We start from the raw sequence: 11,750 nt of genomic DNA on the forward strand, positions 1-11,750 counted from the left end.
CTGTTGCTGCTGTTGCTGCCACGGGCCCGGGCGGACGAGCACGAACACACGGTGAGGCGCCCCGGTCGGTGCGGCCGCCCCGGGCTAGCTCCCCAGTTGCCCACCGAGGCAGGCCCCGCGCAGCCTGGAAGGCCCGGCGGTCCGGTGAATCCTCGCGGCCTCCCGAGGACTCCTTCCGGTTGGGCCTGGCGGAGCAGGAACCTTGGGAGCGTGGAGCAGGCATTTCCGTGCGCTCCTGGGACAGGGCTTCGCTCCCGAGTGCCAGGGCCTCCTTCACCCGGCCTGCGCCTCAGTGGCGCCGCACCCCAGGGTCTCGGGGGTCCTGGGGCCGGGAAGGAGCCTGGGAAGGGTTGGGGTTCAGCCGCCGCGGGAGCGGGGCAACGGGCAGGCTGGGCTTGGGGCTTTTGCCCCCCAGGGAAGGAGACTGCCTTCTGGCTACTGAGGGCTGCGACGCGGAGGAAGATGGATGCATCGCGATTACCCGGCAGCCACTAACCAGGAAATATCCTACACTTTATGGTGCTCTTTGGCTTTTTTCGCCTGCTTCTACCCAGACCGGATTAAAACCCTGGGGTGGGGCAGCGTCAATAAACTTGAATTGAGGAGCAGTTTACACTTACTTGTAAGTGCACCCAACCCACACACATTCAATTCCTAGGCCTTTCTTGTAACTTTCTCCTCTCCTTCCAGCCCCCAAATGAGGCCCCCATCCGGATAGTGTCTAACTAAGGCAGCTTCTGACAAGTAAAGGGTGTTAATGTTTCCCAGTCTTCAGGTCAGGGCTAGGAACAGTCCCTTTTGCATTTGGCCTAAAGTTGATTGGCAGTTTATTTAATTGGCATTCTCACATCAAAGCGTGCATGTGAACGACTCTTCAAGTGGCTTTCACTTAGGGCTGTAACTCTCGTTTTCAGAATGGTAGACTTGAGTAAGGCAGGAAGGTCAGGTAAATTGAGAGTTTGCTTGACGAGTAATTGTTTTTTATACCTTTACCATTAATGATAGGAGTTTCCATGAGAGACTGTGTTTGACTAAGTAAGAAAGATCTGAGGGAGTCTTATGTCATTTCTGGAAAGTGAGGAAATGAAGCAGTCGTCCTTACATAGTTAATGGACCCGATTTTATTTGTAATCAACGAAACTTTTCGCTGGACCCTTGGCTAGCTGGGCTCTTATTTTAGCTAATAAAAGCTCTAAACTTTTGGCTGTTCTACTTTCGGTCACAGCCAGAAACTTCTTACCTGTGTAGGTATATATTTCTTTAGGGCATTTCTTTAGGGACACAAATCTTGAATTGGTGACATGTTTTTGTGCTGTACTTGTGGTGGTTCACCTAATATAATTTTTTTGGGAGGTTAAACAGCTTAAGACGATTTCCTTTCGTTTTCTTAGATAAGCTGTCTCAAAGTTTAAGAACTGCTATTTCACATAGTATGCAGGGACCATGTATAGATTTGGGTCTTTGATTATTTTTAAATTTTCAGTGGGCATCCATCCTTTTGTTTAATGATATTACTAATATATTTCCAATTAAAACAACACTTATGAAAAGTTACCATATGATACTCAGAATCTCAATGTGTAGTTCCATGATACAGGCATATGGGCTGGAAAGTGTACTGTATTCTACTTTTTAATCTTGTAATTATCTTGTGACATACTGCTATAAATAGGGAAACAATTAAAATTTTAAAAATTGGATATATATAAAGGCTTTAGAATAATTTACAAATTAAAAGTTTAATTTCAATGAAGTTTTATTGCTAGGACTATTTCAGTTTTTTATTCTAGTAATTGAATATAAGATATTTCATGAAAGGTTTTTGTTGACTGCCACAAAAGAGAATATGGTATATATGAGATGGTTGCTAGACAAAAAATTTAGAATCCATATTACTTCATGTCTGCATTGAACTGCTCTTACTTGGTTACCCATTATTAAATACCTGTTATTTATTTGTTTTTGAGACAGAGTCCCACTTTGTTGCCCAGGCTGGAGTGCAGTGGCGCTATCTCACCTCACTGCAACCTCAGCCTCACCGGCTCAAGCGATTCTCGTGCCTCATCCAAGTAGCTGGGATTACAGGCATGTGCCACCACACCTGGCTAATTTTTGTATTTTTAGTAGAAAGGGGGTTTCACCATGTTGACCCAGCTGGTCTTGAACTCAAACGACTGGCCTCAAATGATCTGCCTGCCTTGGCCCCCCAAAGTGCTGGGATTACAGGCGTGAGCCACTGCGCCTGGCTAAATACGTATTTTAAAAAGCAAAAAAAAAAAAAAAAAAGTTACAGGAAGAATAGCATTTAAAAATAAGCGTAAAATTCAAATGTGTCATTTATATTATTTTTCATTATTAGACAAAATCTTTTGCTTTTTCTAAGTTTCTTGAAAATATTTCTCGAAAACTAGGCATTCATCTTAGCCAGATAACAGTACTGAAAAAGCTGTATGGTCAAGTAAGTTTTATTTTTTTATTTTTTTATTTTTTTTTTCTATCAAAGAAGCAGAAGTAGCTAGTAAAGGGAGAATAATACTAAAGGAAGAGCAGACATTGGTATGGACAGGTTGCTGAGTAGGTATTTAGTAAATACATGTATAATTGAATTATCAAAGAATAACTTTTAGAAGCTAAAGCTGGCCTTTAGATTAATTGCCTGTAAAGATTGTTTCCAGATAAAGATAATAGCTAGTATGTCTTTTGTAGCAAAATGGGCTATCCACTGTTCTTTTTTTTTTTTTTTTTAGAGGCATAGTTTTGCTCTTGTCACCCAGGCTGGAGTGCAATGGCACAATATCCGCTCACTGCTATCTCTGCCTCCTGGGTTCAAGCAGTTCTCCTACCTCAGCCTCCCTAGTAGCTGGTATTACAGGTGCGCACCACCATGCCTGGCTAATTTTTGTATTTTTAGTAGAGACGAGGTTTCACCATGTTGGCCAGGCTGGTCTTGAACTCCTGACCTCAGGTGATCCGCCTGCCTCAGCCTCCCAAAGTGCTGGGATTACAGGCGTGAGCGTGAGAAGTCATCTATTAATAACCTATGAGGTGAGTAATATGCCCCTTTTATAGATGAGGAAAGTGAATCTAGAGAGGTGAGATCACCTGCGGATAACACATATCTGGTAGGGGTAGAGGTGGGATTTGAACTTAGGCATTCTGAGTTGATAGTCTTCTACACTGTGAGCCGCCATATGCTCTACTCCCCTTTATCCTAAAAATAAGACAGTAAAGCTCAATTAGGTGTTGAGCGGTTCTCTATATTGATTTTTAAGTGCTTAAATGCTGAGATAAGTGGGCTCTAAAATGAGTTGTTTCTGAGATGTTTGGGTTAGCGTTAAGGAGCAATAGGGTTGACTTCATGGGCACGTGCCCTGAATAGTCACACAAGACTGTGGGAGAGCTTGTTTTCATGCTGTCCTGTAACATCTCGAAGTTTTAAATTTTTGAACAAAGGGCTCTGTATTTTTTTTTTTTTTTTTTTTTTAGACGGTGTTTCGCTCTTGTTGCTCAGGCTGGAGTGCAATGGCGTGATCTTGTGATCTTGGCTCACTGCAACCTCTGCCTCCTGGGTTCAAGCAGTTCTCCTGTCTCAGCCTCCTGGGTAGCTGGGATTACAGGCATGTGCCACCGTGTCCAGCTAATTTTGTATTTTTTTAGTAGAGACAGGAGTTCCCCATCTTGGTCAGGCTGGTCTCGAACTCCTGACCTCAGGTGATCCGCCCTCCTTGGCCTCCCAAAGTGTTGGAATTACAGGCTTGAGCCACTGTGCCTGGCCCTATGGTATATATATACATATTTTTATGTGCTTATTTATCCAAGGTTCTTTTAATAGTCTCTGAAGAGTGTTGAAAAGGAAATGCGCTATTGACTTAATAGAGGCTGTATGTACATATCTAGAATATGTAAGAATGTGTTCCTTTTAATTTTTAAAAGTTGAATTATATATACATTACAGACATGTTTTTTGAAATGAAAATTAACACTTTTGTGGAAGACAGGCTTTTAATAAGTGATTGAAGGGATATAGGCTTCTTTATAGAGTCAGTGAAAGGTGTGTTTATGCTTATTTGGTTTTCTGAAACTCAAAGCACTTGGAAGCATCTAGAGTTAGATTACTATGTCTTCTAAGATTCCGAAGGGCTCCATTAAAAATGATTTCAGATTGAGAATCATAGAATTTTAGAACTAGAAAGACTCGGTAATTTAATCCAAAACTCCTCATTTTCCTAATGGCCTGTACAGGTTCAGAGACTTGCTCAAGGCCACAGAAAGAATCAGAGCTTCCTGATCGCTAGTCTTGCCTTTTCTACCTGTCTTGTATGTATAATTGCATAGTTTTAATATGTAAAGATGTTAGCACCAAAAACCCAGTACTTAGGGACGCAGGAATCTTAGAGCATTTTATGGTTTGCACTGTAGCCTTGAATTTTTATGGGTTCTGTTTCCTTAACAAGATCACAAAGTCAGATTTTTTTTTTTTTTTGGTCTCTTACATACACATGCACTGTGCTTGGCACAAGTGGTGTTTGATCAGTGCTTGTTGAATGACTTGAATAATTAGGGAGCTACTAGTGACAAGGATGTGCAATGTGGAAGCACAATGAACAAACTCAGGCCATTATTCATTTAAGATGCATTGTCTCCTGTTTTGATTTGGGGGTCCTACCTAGGCTAAAATTCCGTATTTCTCTGTGGCCCAGTATACTGGTAATCTTGAGATTTCTAACGTTGGATGGACTGAATGCCTGCCAGAATCGTTTACTCAGCCTCTGCCTCATAAATACTTTGTATTATATCACTGAGTGATTTCAGAAATGTTTTGTTTGATTTACTTTGGCAAATGGCAACTTTTTGTCTTTGTCTCTGTTGGGAGTATATGAACTCTTGAAACTTACTGAAAATTTGTAAAGAGTATAAGCTGTTTACTGTAAGTGCATTTGTGAGTTATCTAATGTAGATTGTTAAATACCAAAGTTCGTTGTCCTATTTTCAGCTCTACTCAATGATAGACTGAAAGTTTATTTAGGTACAAAGCTATTTTTGAGAGAGAGTAGTTATCTCAAGAGGCTATTCAAAAAAATACATTTCTAATTTATTTGTATTAGAATTCCGATGTGTGTTTTAATAATTAAAAGGCTTTGAAATTATGATTTCTGGAACATTTATTTTGAAGTAAACACATATTTTTCTCCTTTGTGTGAAAAGGAAGGATAGCATTTTGGTGCTTGTTCTGAATCCTCAGTCCTTTGCCCATCTATGTAAATTGTGATTTCTTTTTCAGATTTCACATGACTACGTCAGCAATATTATCTTCTAAAGCGTTTCTCCTGAGAATAATTAATTTGTGACCTCTGTCAAGGAGGAAAACTTTGGTAACCCCCAACACATAAACAGTATTTAAACAAGAGGGGCCCAACATTGGTGACTTCTTGAGAATCAAGGTCGTTCCTTTTGAGATTAGAATGCAGATAATTTCTTAGAAGGTTTTTTTTTTTTTCTTCCAGGCAGATTAAAGGCTCATGTGGAAAAGTTACTCGGTATTCAGGACTGCCTTTAGTTGCTTTGTACACCTGCACTGTTTTCATATTTCCTTAATTTAGTTTTTTGCTCTTTAATGAATGAAGCTGACTAGGGATTAGCAAAAATACTGACCTTTCAAACTTGATGCTGATTAATTTGGACAAATTATTTAACATCTCTGTTCTTTAGTTTTGTTTTTGTTTTTAGTCTGTAAGATGGGGAAATAATAGGACCTATTTTATAGAGTGTTGAGACGATTATTTAAATGTTCATGTGAAGGCCTTAGAACTATACCTAGCTCATAGTATGTATTTATTGTTAGCTAGTGATGTTATTATTACAAAAATGGTGAGATCATGTCATGTTAGGGTTTGGTGAATTAAGGTTTTACCTGAGGATTTGAAAAAGGAGGATTTGAGCAGTTCGGAAGGGTTAGTAGAATTTGGCTAAGTGGAGAAAAGGAGGGCATTCTAAATTTGGGGGAATGACGAAAGAAGATGAAGCAGAAAAGGGGAGAAAGACAATATCATAAACCGTTTTGGCCAGGGCGGACGACTTAAGTGTAGCAGTGAGATTCTTCTGAGAGCTGGAAAATAAGTAGGTGAAGAATGCCGGTAGCCTGAATCGGCCTCCTCTCACTTGGCCATTTCCTAGGGAAGCCTCAGATGGAAGGGATTATTATCCAGCTTAGGGATTCCCTGATTCACTGCTGTGCTTCTGTGACTCCACCCCCCACCTTCTTCTGGGCCTGGCACTCCCTTGCCACAGACTGTGGAGCTCAGGGGCTTTGTCAGAGCTTTAGGGAAAGGAAAGGTTTTTATTTGTTTTGTTTTCTTCTTCAGATGTTGTGTGAAGTCTTTTGGTATTTTTTAATTTCAAAATATTTTAAAACATTTTCTCTTGAGAAAGAACTCTTGATCTTGGAAGCACTTATTCTCAGGGACAATCAAGGGCTGCAATGAAAAGTAAACATTTTAAGTTCATTGTATTAAACCACAGTCTGCATAATAAGGAGCAAAATAAAAGAAAAAAAGCATTATTTTTGCCTTGCTATTCACCCTGAACTCTCAATATGTGTATTTCTAATTACTATTTCAGTCCTCTTCCCAGAAAGAATCTTATACTGCAGAATGGTGTAAGTTTTGTTACAGTTCTGGCATCACATCGTAACTCTACCACTCTGTTGAGGGTTCCTGAATGTTTAAAATGAGTGACTTCGGAATATATGGCTTAACTTTGACTGGGACCCTTAAATTATTTTAGTCCTTATGTTTTAATTTGTATAAAATAAATGGATGCCCTATTTTTAAAGGTATTTATTTTCAAAGATTTTGTCTATTTTTAAAGGAAAAGTTTTGGAATTTATAGGAAAAGTATTTTTGTGCTTATTTTCACAAATTACATTTATAATATTTCTGCAGACTCAGCAGGATTAATGGCAAGGTGCTCTTTAACAGGTCGTCTCATTCAGCATTCTGCTCTTAAATAGATGAATTATGTTACCTCCCCTTATTTTTCTGGAAAGGTAACTCTTACAGTCAGTGTACATATCATTTCACATCCTTCAGACTTCTTTTACCAAGTTGCCAATGAACTTTACATTTCAGCATTTCTTCAGTGTTTTCCTGTCATATTTATTAAATATCTATTTGCCTTGGTGGATAGGTTCTTTTTGTTAGACAGAGTCTCACTCTCTCACCCAGACTGGAGTGCAGTGGCACAATCTCAGCTCACTGCAGCCTCTGCCTCCCGGGTTCAAGTGATTCTCCTGCCTCAGCCTCCCAAGTAGCTGGGATTACAGGCATGTGCCACTATACCCTGCTGATATTTGTATGCTTATTAGAGATGGAGTTTCACCGTGTTGGCCAGGCTGGTCTCAAACTTCTGACCTTAAGTGATCTGCCGGCCTTGGTGTCCCAAGGTGCTGGGATTACAGGTGTGAGTCACCACACCTGGCCATGAACAAGTTTTAATTCTAATATCAACTCTTGTTAGTTGGTAGTGATTGGTTTAGAGCACTGTTTTGAGAACTCTGAGGCAGTATCTATGTTCAGCAGAAAGGAGTTAACTTTTTGATTAGTGCTGTGTGGCCATGAGCATTGGATGGAAGAGTGGGGGCATACATAAATTTGTCAGTCTCCCCAGACAAAAAGAATAGTAGTGAATGCGGATATACAGATAGGTTAACATTTAGACGTTTGATTCATTACTTCCTACATGAAGATTATCTACAGTTTTTCTGAACTCTTTTCTTTCTTGAAACAGCTTATGATTTTCCAAATTGTTATTCGGCCTGACCTTCTCTGCCAAAGTGAATTTAATCATTCCTTTATTGTTGCCCTTCATTACCTTAATTATAATACTTATTTTTTCTTTGTTAATCATTTACTTGTCTGATTCCACTGTGGATTATGAACTTCTTAAGGAAACGACAGTATTTTATTTACTTTTATATTCTTAATGCCTAACGCTATGCTTGGTACCTGTCACGTATGTATTCAAAAGGTGAGATCATTTGTTATTTCCTTAATGATCTGGCTGTTGTCTTATATGAACAGTGAGGCATTTATGTTTGAAAATGAGATGACTAGGTCTAGGCCTTAGGGTGGTAGTCGTGTGAATCAAAAGAAAAAGGCAGATGTTTTGGATAAGAACATGTAAGTTAAATGTTTTTGGGTTCCCTGGAGTGCAGAGAGATTTGGGGTTTGAGTCTCCATGCCTGAGAGAATGGTATTACCATTAGAAAAATGAAGCCGAGGAAAGTGGATTTGGGTAGATGAGTTTGGTTTTGGAGATGTTAGGTTTTGATTGAAAATGTTTGTTAACTAGTTTTAGATGGAGGACTGGAGATAAGGATTTCATAGTAGGCCAGTTGGATAGCTTCTTCTATTATATGCTCCATAGCAACCTACCTTATTGTTTAATGCCCACCTTTCCCCCAGAAGGGCAGGGAACACATCTTGTTCAAAGCTGTATCCTCAGTTATAAACACAGTTGCTTCACATGCTAAGCACTTAGTAAATAATTGTTTAGTAAATTAATGTCTGCACTATTAGTTGATTTAAATGCATCCAGTGTTGTCTTTAATTTATATTGCTACTAAGAATTATTAGTTTTAAAATTACTATGGGAATCACTTTCTATAGAATCATTGGAACTTTAAACTTGTAGAGATCTTAGAAATCTTTGACAGGCCTCCCACTTGTACCTTGGAACTACCCAAAGTCATTATTGACCACACTTCAGATTTAGCTATGTATAGTATTCACTGATATGTAGTTCCATAATTACTTATTCAAAGAAATATGCATATAGTGCATGTCTTTCAGGCTGCTAACAAGATAGAATATTGGCTTGAATGGACTTGTGGAGGTTCTATAGTAGTCTTCTTCCTTGTGTTTGGTCATTTCTGTCCTCTGTAGTACTTTGACCAGTGGCTGTGTGAAAGTCTCGCAAGGAAATGAAATTTTATTTATGCTTGCTGGCAATGTTAGTTTTTGTTTTTTTGTTTTTTAATTTATTGATTAACATGAGGTTCTGCATAAACTATTGATTTTGTTTCCTCCTCCTTTGTCCATGTTAGCATGGTGAATCATGCTGGTTGCAGGTTTGCCGTTATTTGATAGTATAAGTGTAAATAATAGACGTACTCTCATGAGCTATTGGACTTAGTAACACTGTCTTCTATAAAACAAGTTTGGAAAAGTTGTATCTTCCCGAGACTACAATCAGAGGATATAATTTTAAAATTCACAAAGTTTCATTTTTAAGATGTGGACATTCATCATCAGATTAAGCTTCCAGTATTTTATTTTATAGCTTCTTGAACAGAGATGATGCACTTTTGTTTAGAACTCATAACAAATATTCCCCTAATTTGAATCAGTTTTTTTTTTTTTAATTCATTTGCTTTTCTTGTTTCAGTATCAAGATAAAGAGGAAGTTGTCTTATGGATGAATACTGTTGGGCCCTACCATAATCGTCAAGAAACATATAAGTACTTTTCACTTCCATTCTGTGTGGGGTCAAAAAAAAGTATCAGCCATTACCATGAAACTCTGGGAGAAGCACTTCAAGGGGTTGAATTGGAATTTAGTGGTCTGGATATTAAATTTAAAGGTAAGTAAACCTTAATAGTCCTTACAATGCAATTCGGAATGTAGACAAGGGTTTCTTAACTTTGGCACTATTGACACTGGGGTTGGATAATTCTTTGTTGTATGGAGCTGTTATGTACATTGTAGGAAGTTTAGCAGAGTCCCTGGCCTTACCCGCCAGGTGCCAGTAGCACCTTCCAGTTGTGAAAACCAGAAAAGTCACCAGACATTGCTAGTTGCCATCAGTTGAGAACCACTACTTTAGACTCTTAACGTGTGTTTTAATCTGTAAATGAAGTGTATTGCATTTAGGAAAGTATATTAGTAATTAACAAAGATTTCCTTTGAATATTTATAAGATAATAAAATAGATAATTGTTAATAAAATTGTATTTCCTTAACATATTTCCTTCTGAAAAGTGTTCTCTAGTAAATCCCCTATTGATTAGACACATGTGGCCTGGGAAGACCTTCACAGATATTTAACAAACTACTTTCTGGAGGTCTGAGGCTTTAATGGGATGCGTGGATACTTAAAATTCTTGTGTAAAGTCTCAAATTCAGACTTGTACTTGCTTAGCATGTATTATTTATCAGCGTTGTATTGATTTATCCTGAATACCTATAGGATATTTTACATTTTAAGTCAAAGACTTGTTAAATTTGGGGAAAAAACTTCACCTTATCTAATTATGTGGGTATCCATTTGTCAGGTCCTTTGAGTGTGTTTATACTTTTCATTTTTTTTCTGTGAAGTTTGTCAGAGAGTGTATTTCCTGCAGAGGCATTTTTAGAATGGTGATCAGAAGCTTGAGTAATTGAATTTTTGCAGGATCTTTGATTAGGTGTCTTGGTTTTTGAATACATCACGGATCCGGTAAACAGGAGCTTTGGATTTTAATTCCCCTCTTTGGTTTTTTGTTTTTTTTTTAGTGCTGTATTCATTTTAGTAAAATTGTTTACTGCAGTTTTGACTTCATTGTCTCCGTGTGTAAGATGAATAGTCACTGACTTATGGTATTTTTAGTACTAAAGATGTTATTATTTTAGTACTTTGGGGAAAAGAATGACAATGAGATTTTAAAGATCATATTACTTTAATTTCGATTTGTTAAATTTTATTCTTGTTTTTAAAATTGTTCAGTTATTGTTGAAAATAGGTATACTGTATATATTTACATTCTTCCCCCTCCCCATCCCCCTCTTTATAGTCTTTGGGGCTTAATTATAAAATTAAGTTGTAAATTTAAACCACAGTGGCATGGCCTGTAATTTTATGAATCACTGTAAACATACCTTTGAGGCTTGTATTTTAATTTAATTAGATAATTTAAGTATTTAGTCACAAGTAACGAGAAAACTTAAACTAGAAAATGTGATCTTTGAGATTTCGTCTATATGTAATCATCTGCTCTTTTTCCGTATTTGGTGTACATTTCTAGTTTATTAAAGAGGAACCAACAAGAGAGAATAGACAGAACTCCTGAATCCTACTTTGCTACTGTGTACAGATTTCATTAGTTTTTGAGATCCTCACTCATATTTACTAAAGAGTACTTATTCAGCAACCCTTTTTTTTTTTTTTTTTTTAAACTTTAAGTTCTGGGGTACTTGTACAGAACGTGTAGTTTTGTTACATGTGTTACACCATACACGTGCCATGGTGGTTTGCTGCACCCATCAACCCGTCACCGACATTAGGTATTTCTCCTAATGCTATCCCTCCCCTACCCCCCAACCCCCTGACAGGGCCTGGTGTGTGATGTTCCGCTCCCTGTGTCCGTGTGTTCTCACTGTTCACCTCCCACTTATGAGTGAGAACATGAGGTGTTTGGTTTTCTGTTCTTGTGTTAATTTGCTGAGAATGATGGTTTCCAGCTTCATCCATGTCCCTGCAAAGGATATGAACTCATGTTTTTTTATGGCTGCATAGTATTTCATGGTGTATATGTGCCACATTTTCTATCTATTCTATCACTGATGGACATTTGGGTTGGTTCCAAGTCTTTACTATTGTGAATAGTGCTACAGTAAACATGTGTGCATGTGTCTTTATAGTAGAATGATTTATAATTTTTTGGATATATGCTCAGTAATGGGATTGCTGGGTCAAATGGTATTTCTAGTTCTGT

General features: G+C 38.2%; 1 protein-coding gene across 1 annotated transcript in view; it reads left to right on the top strand.

Moving 5' to 3' along the window:
* The first annotated feature begins 6 nt into the window (after positions 1-6).
* Positions 7-11,750, top strand: part of TM9SF3 (transmembrane 9 superfamily member 3) — a 71,071-nt gene continuing 59,327 nt past the window's right edge. Inside the window, exons 1-2 of the mRNA XM_011951205.1 lie at positions 7-51; positions 9,445-9,640. Of these exons, the coding sequence (XP_011806595.1) occupies positions 9,475-9,640 (166 nt within the window). The 5' untranslated portion in view covers positions 7-51; positions 9,445-9,474. The remainder of the gene's footprint in view (positions 52-9,444; positions 9,641-11,750) is intronic.

The sequence above is a fragment of the Colobus angolensis genome, unplaced genomic scaffold, assembly GCF_000951035.1.
Source record: "Colobus angolensis palliatus isolate OR3802 unplaced genomic scaffold, Cang.pa_1.0 Scaffold316, whole genome shotgun sequence".
NCBI classification, from domain to species: domain Eukaryota; kingdom Metazoa; phylum Chordata; class Mammalia; order Primates; family Cercopithecidae; genus Colobus; species Colobus angolensis.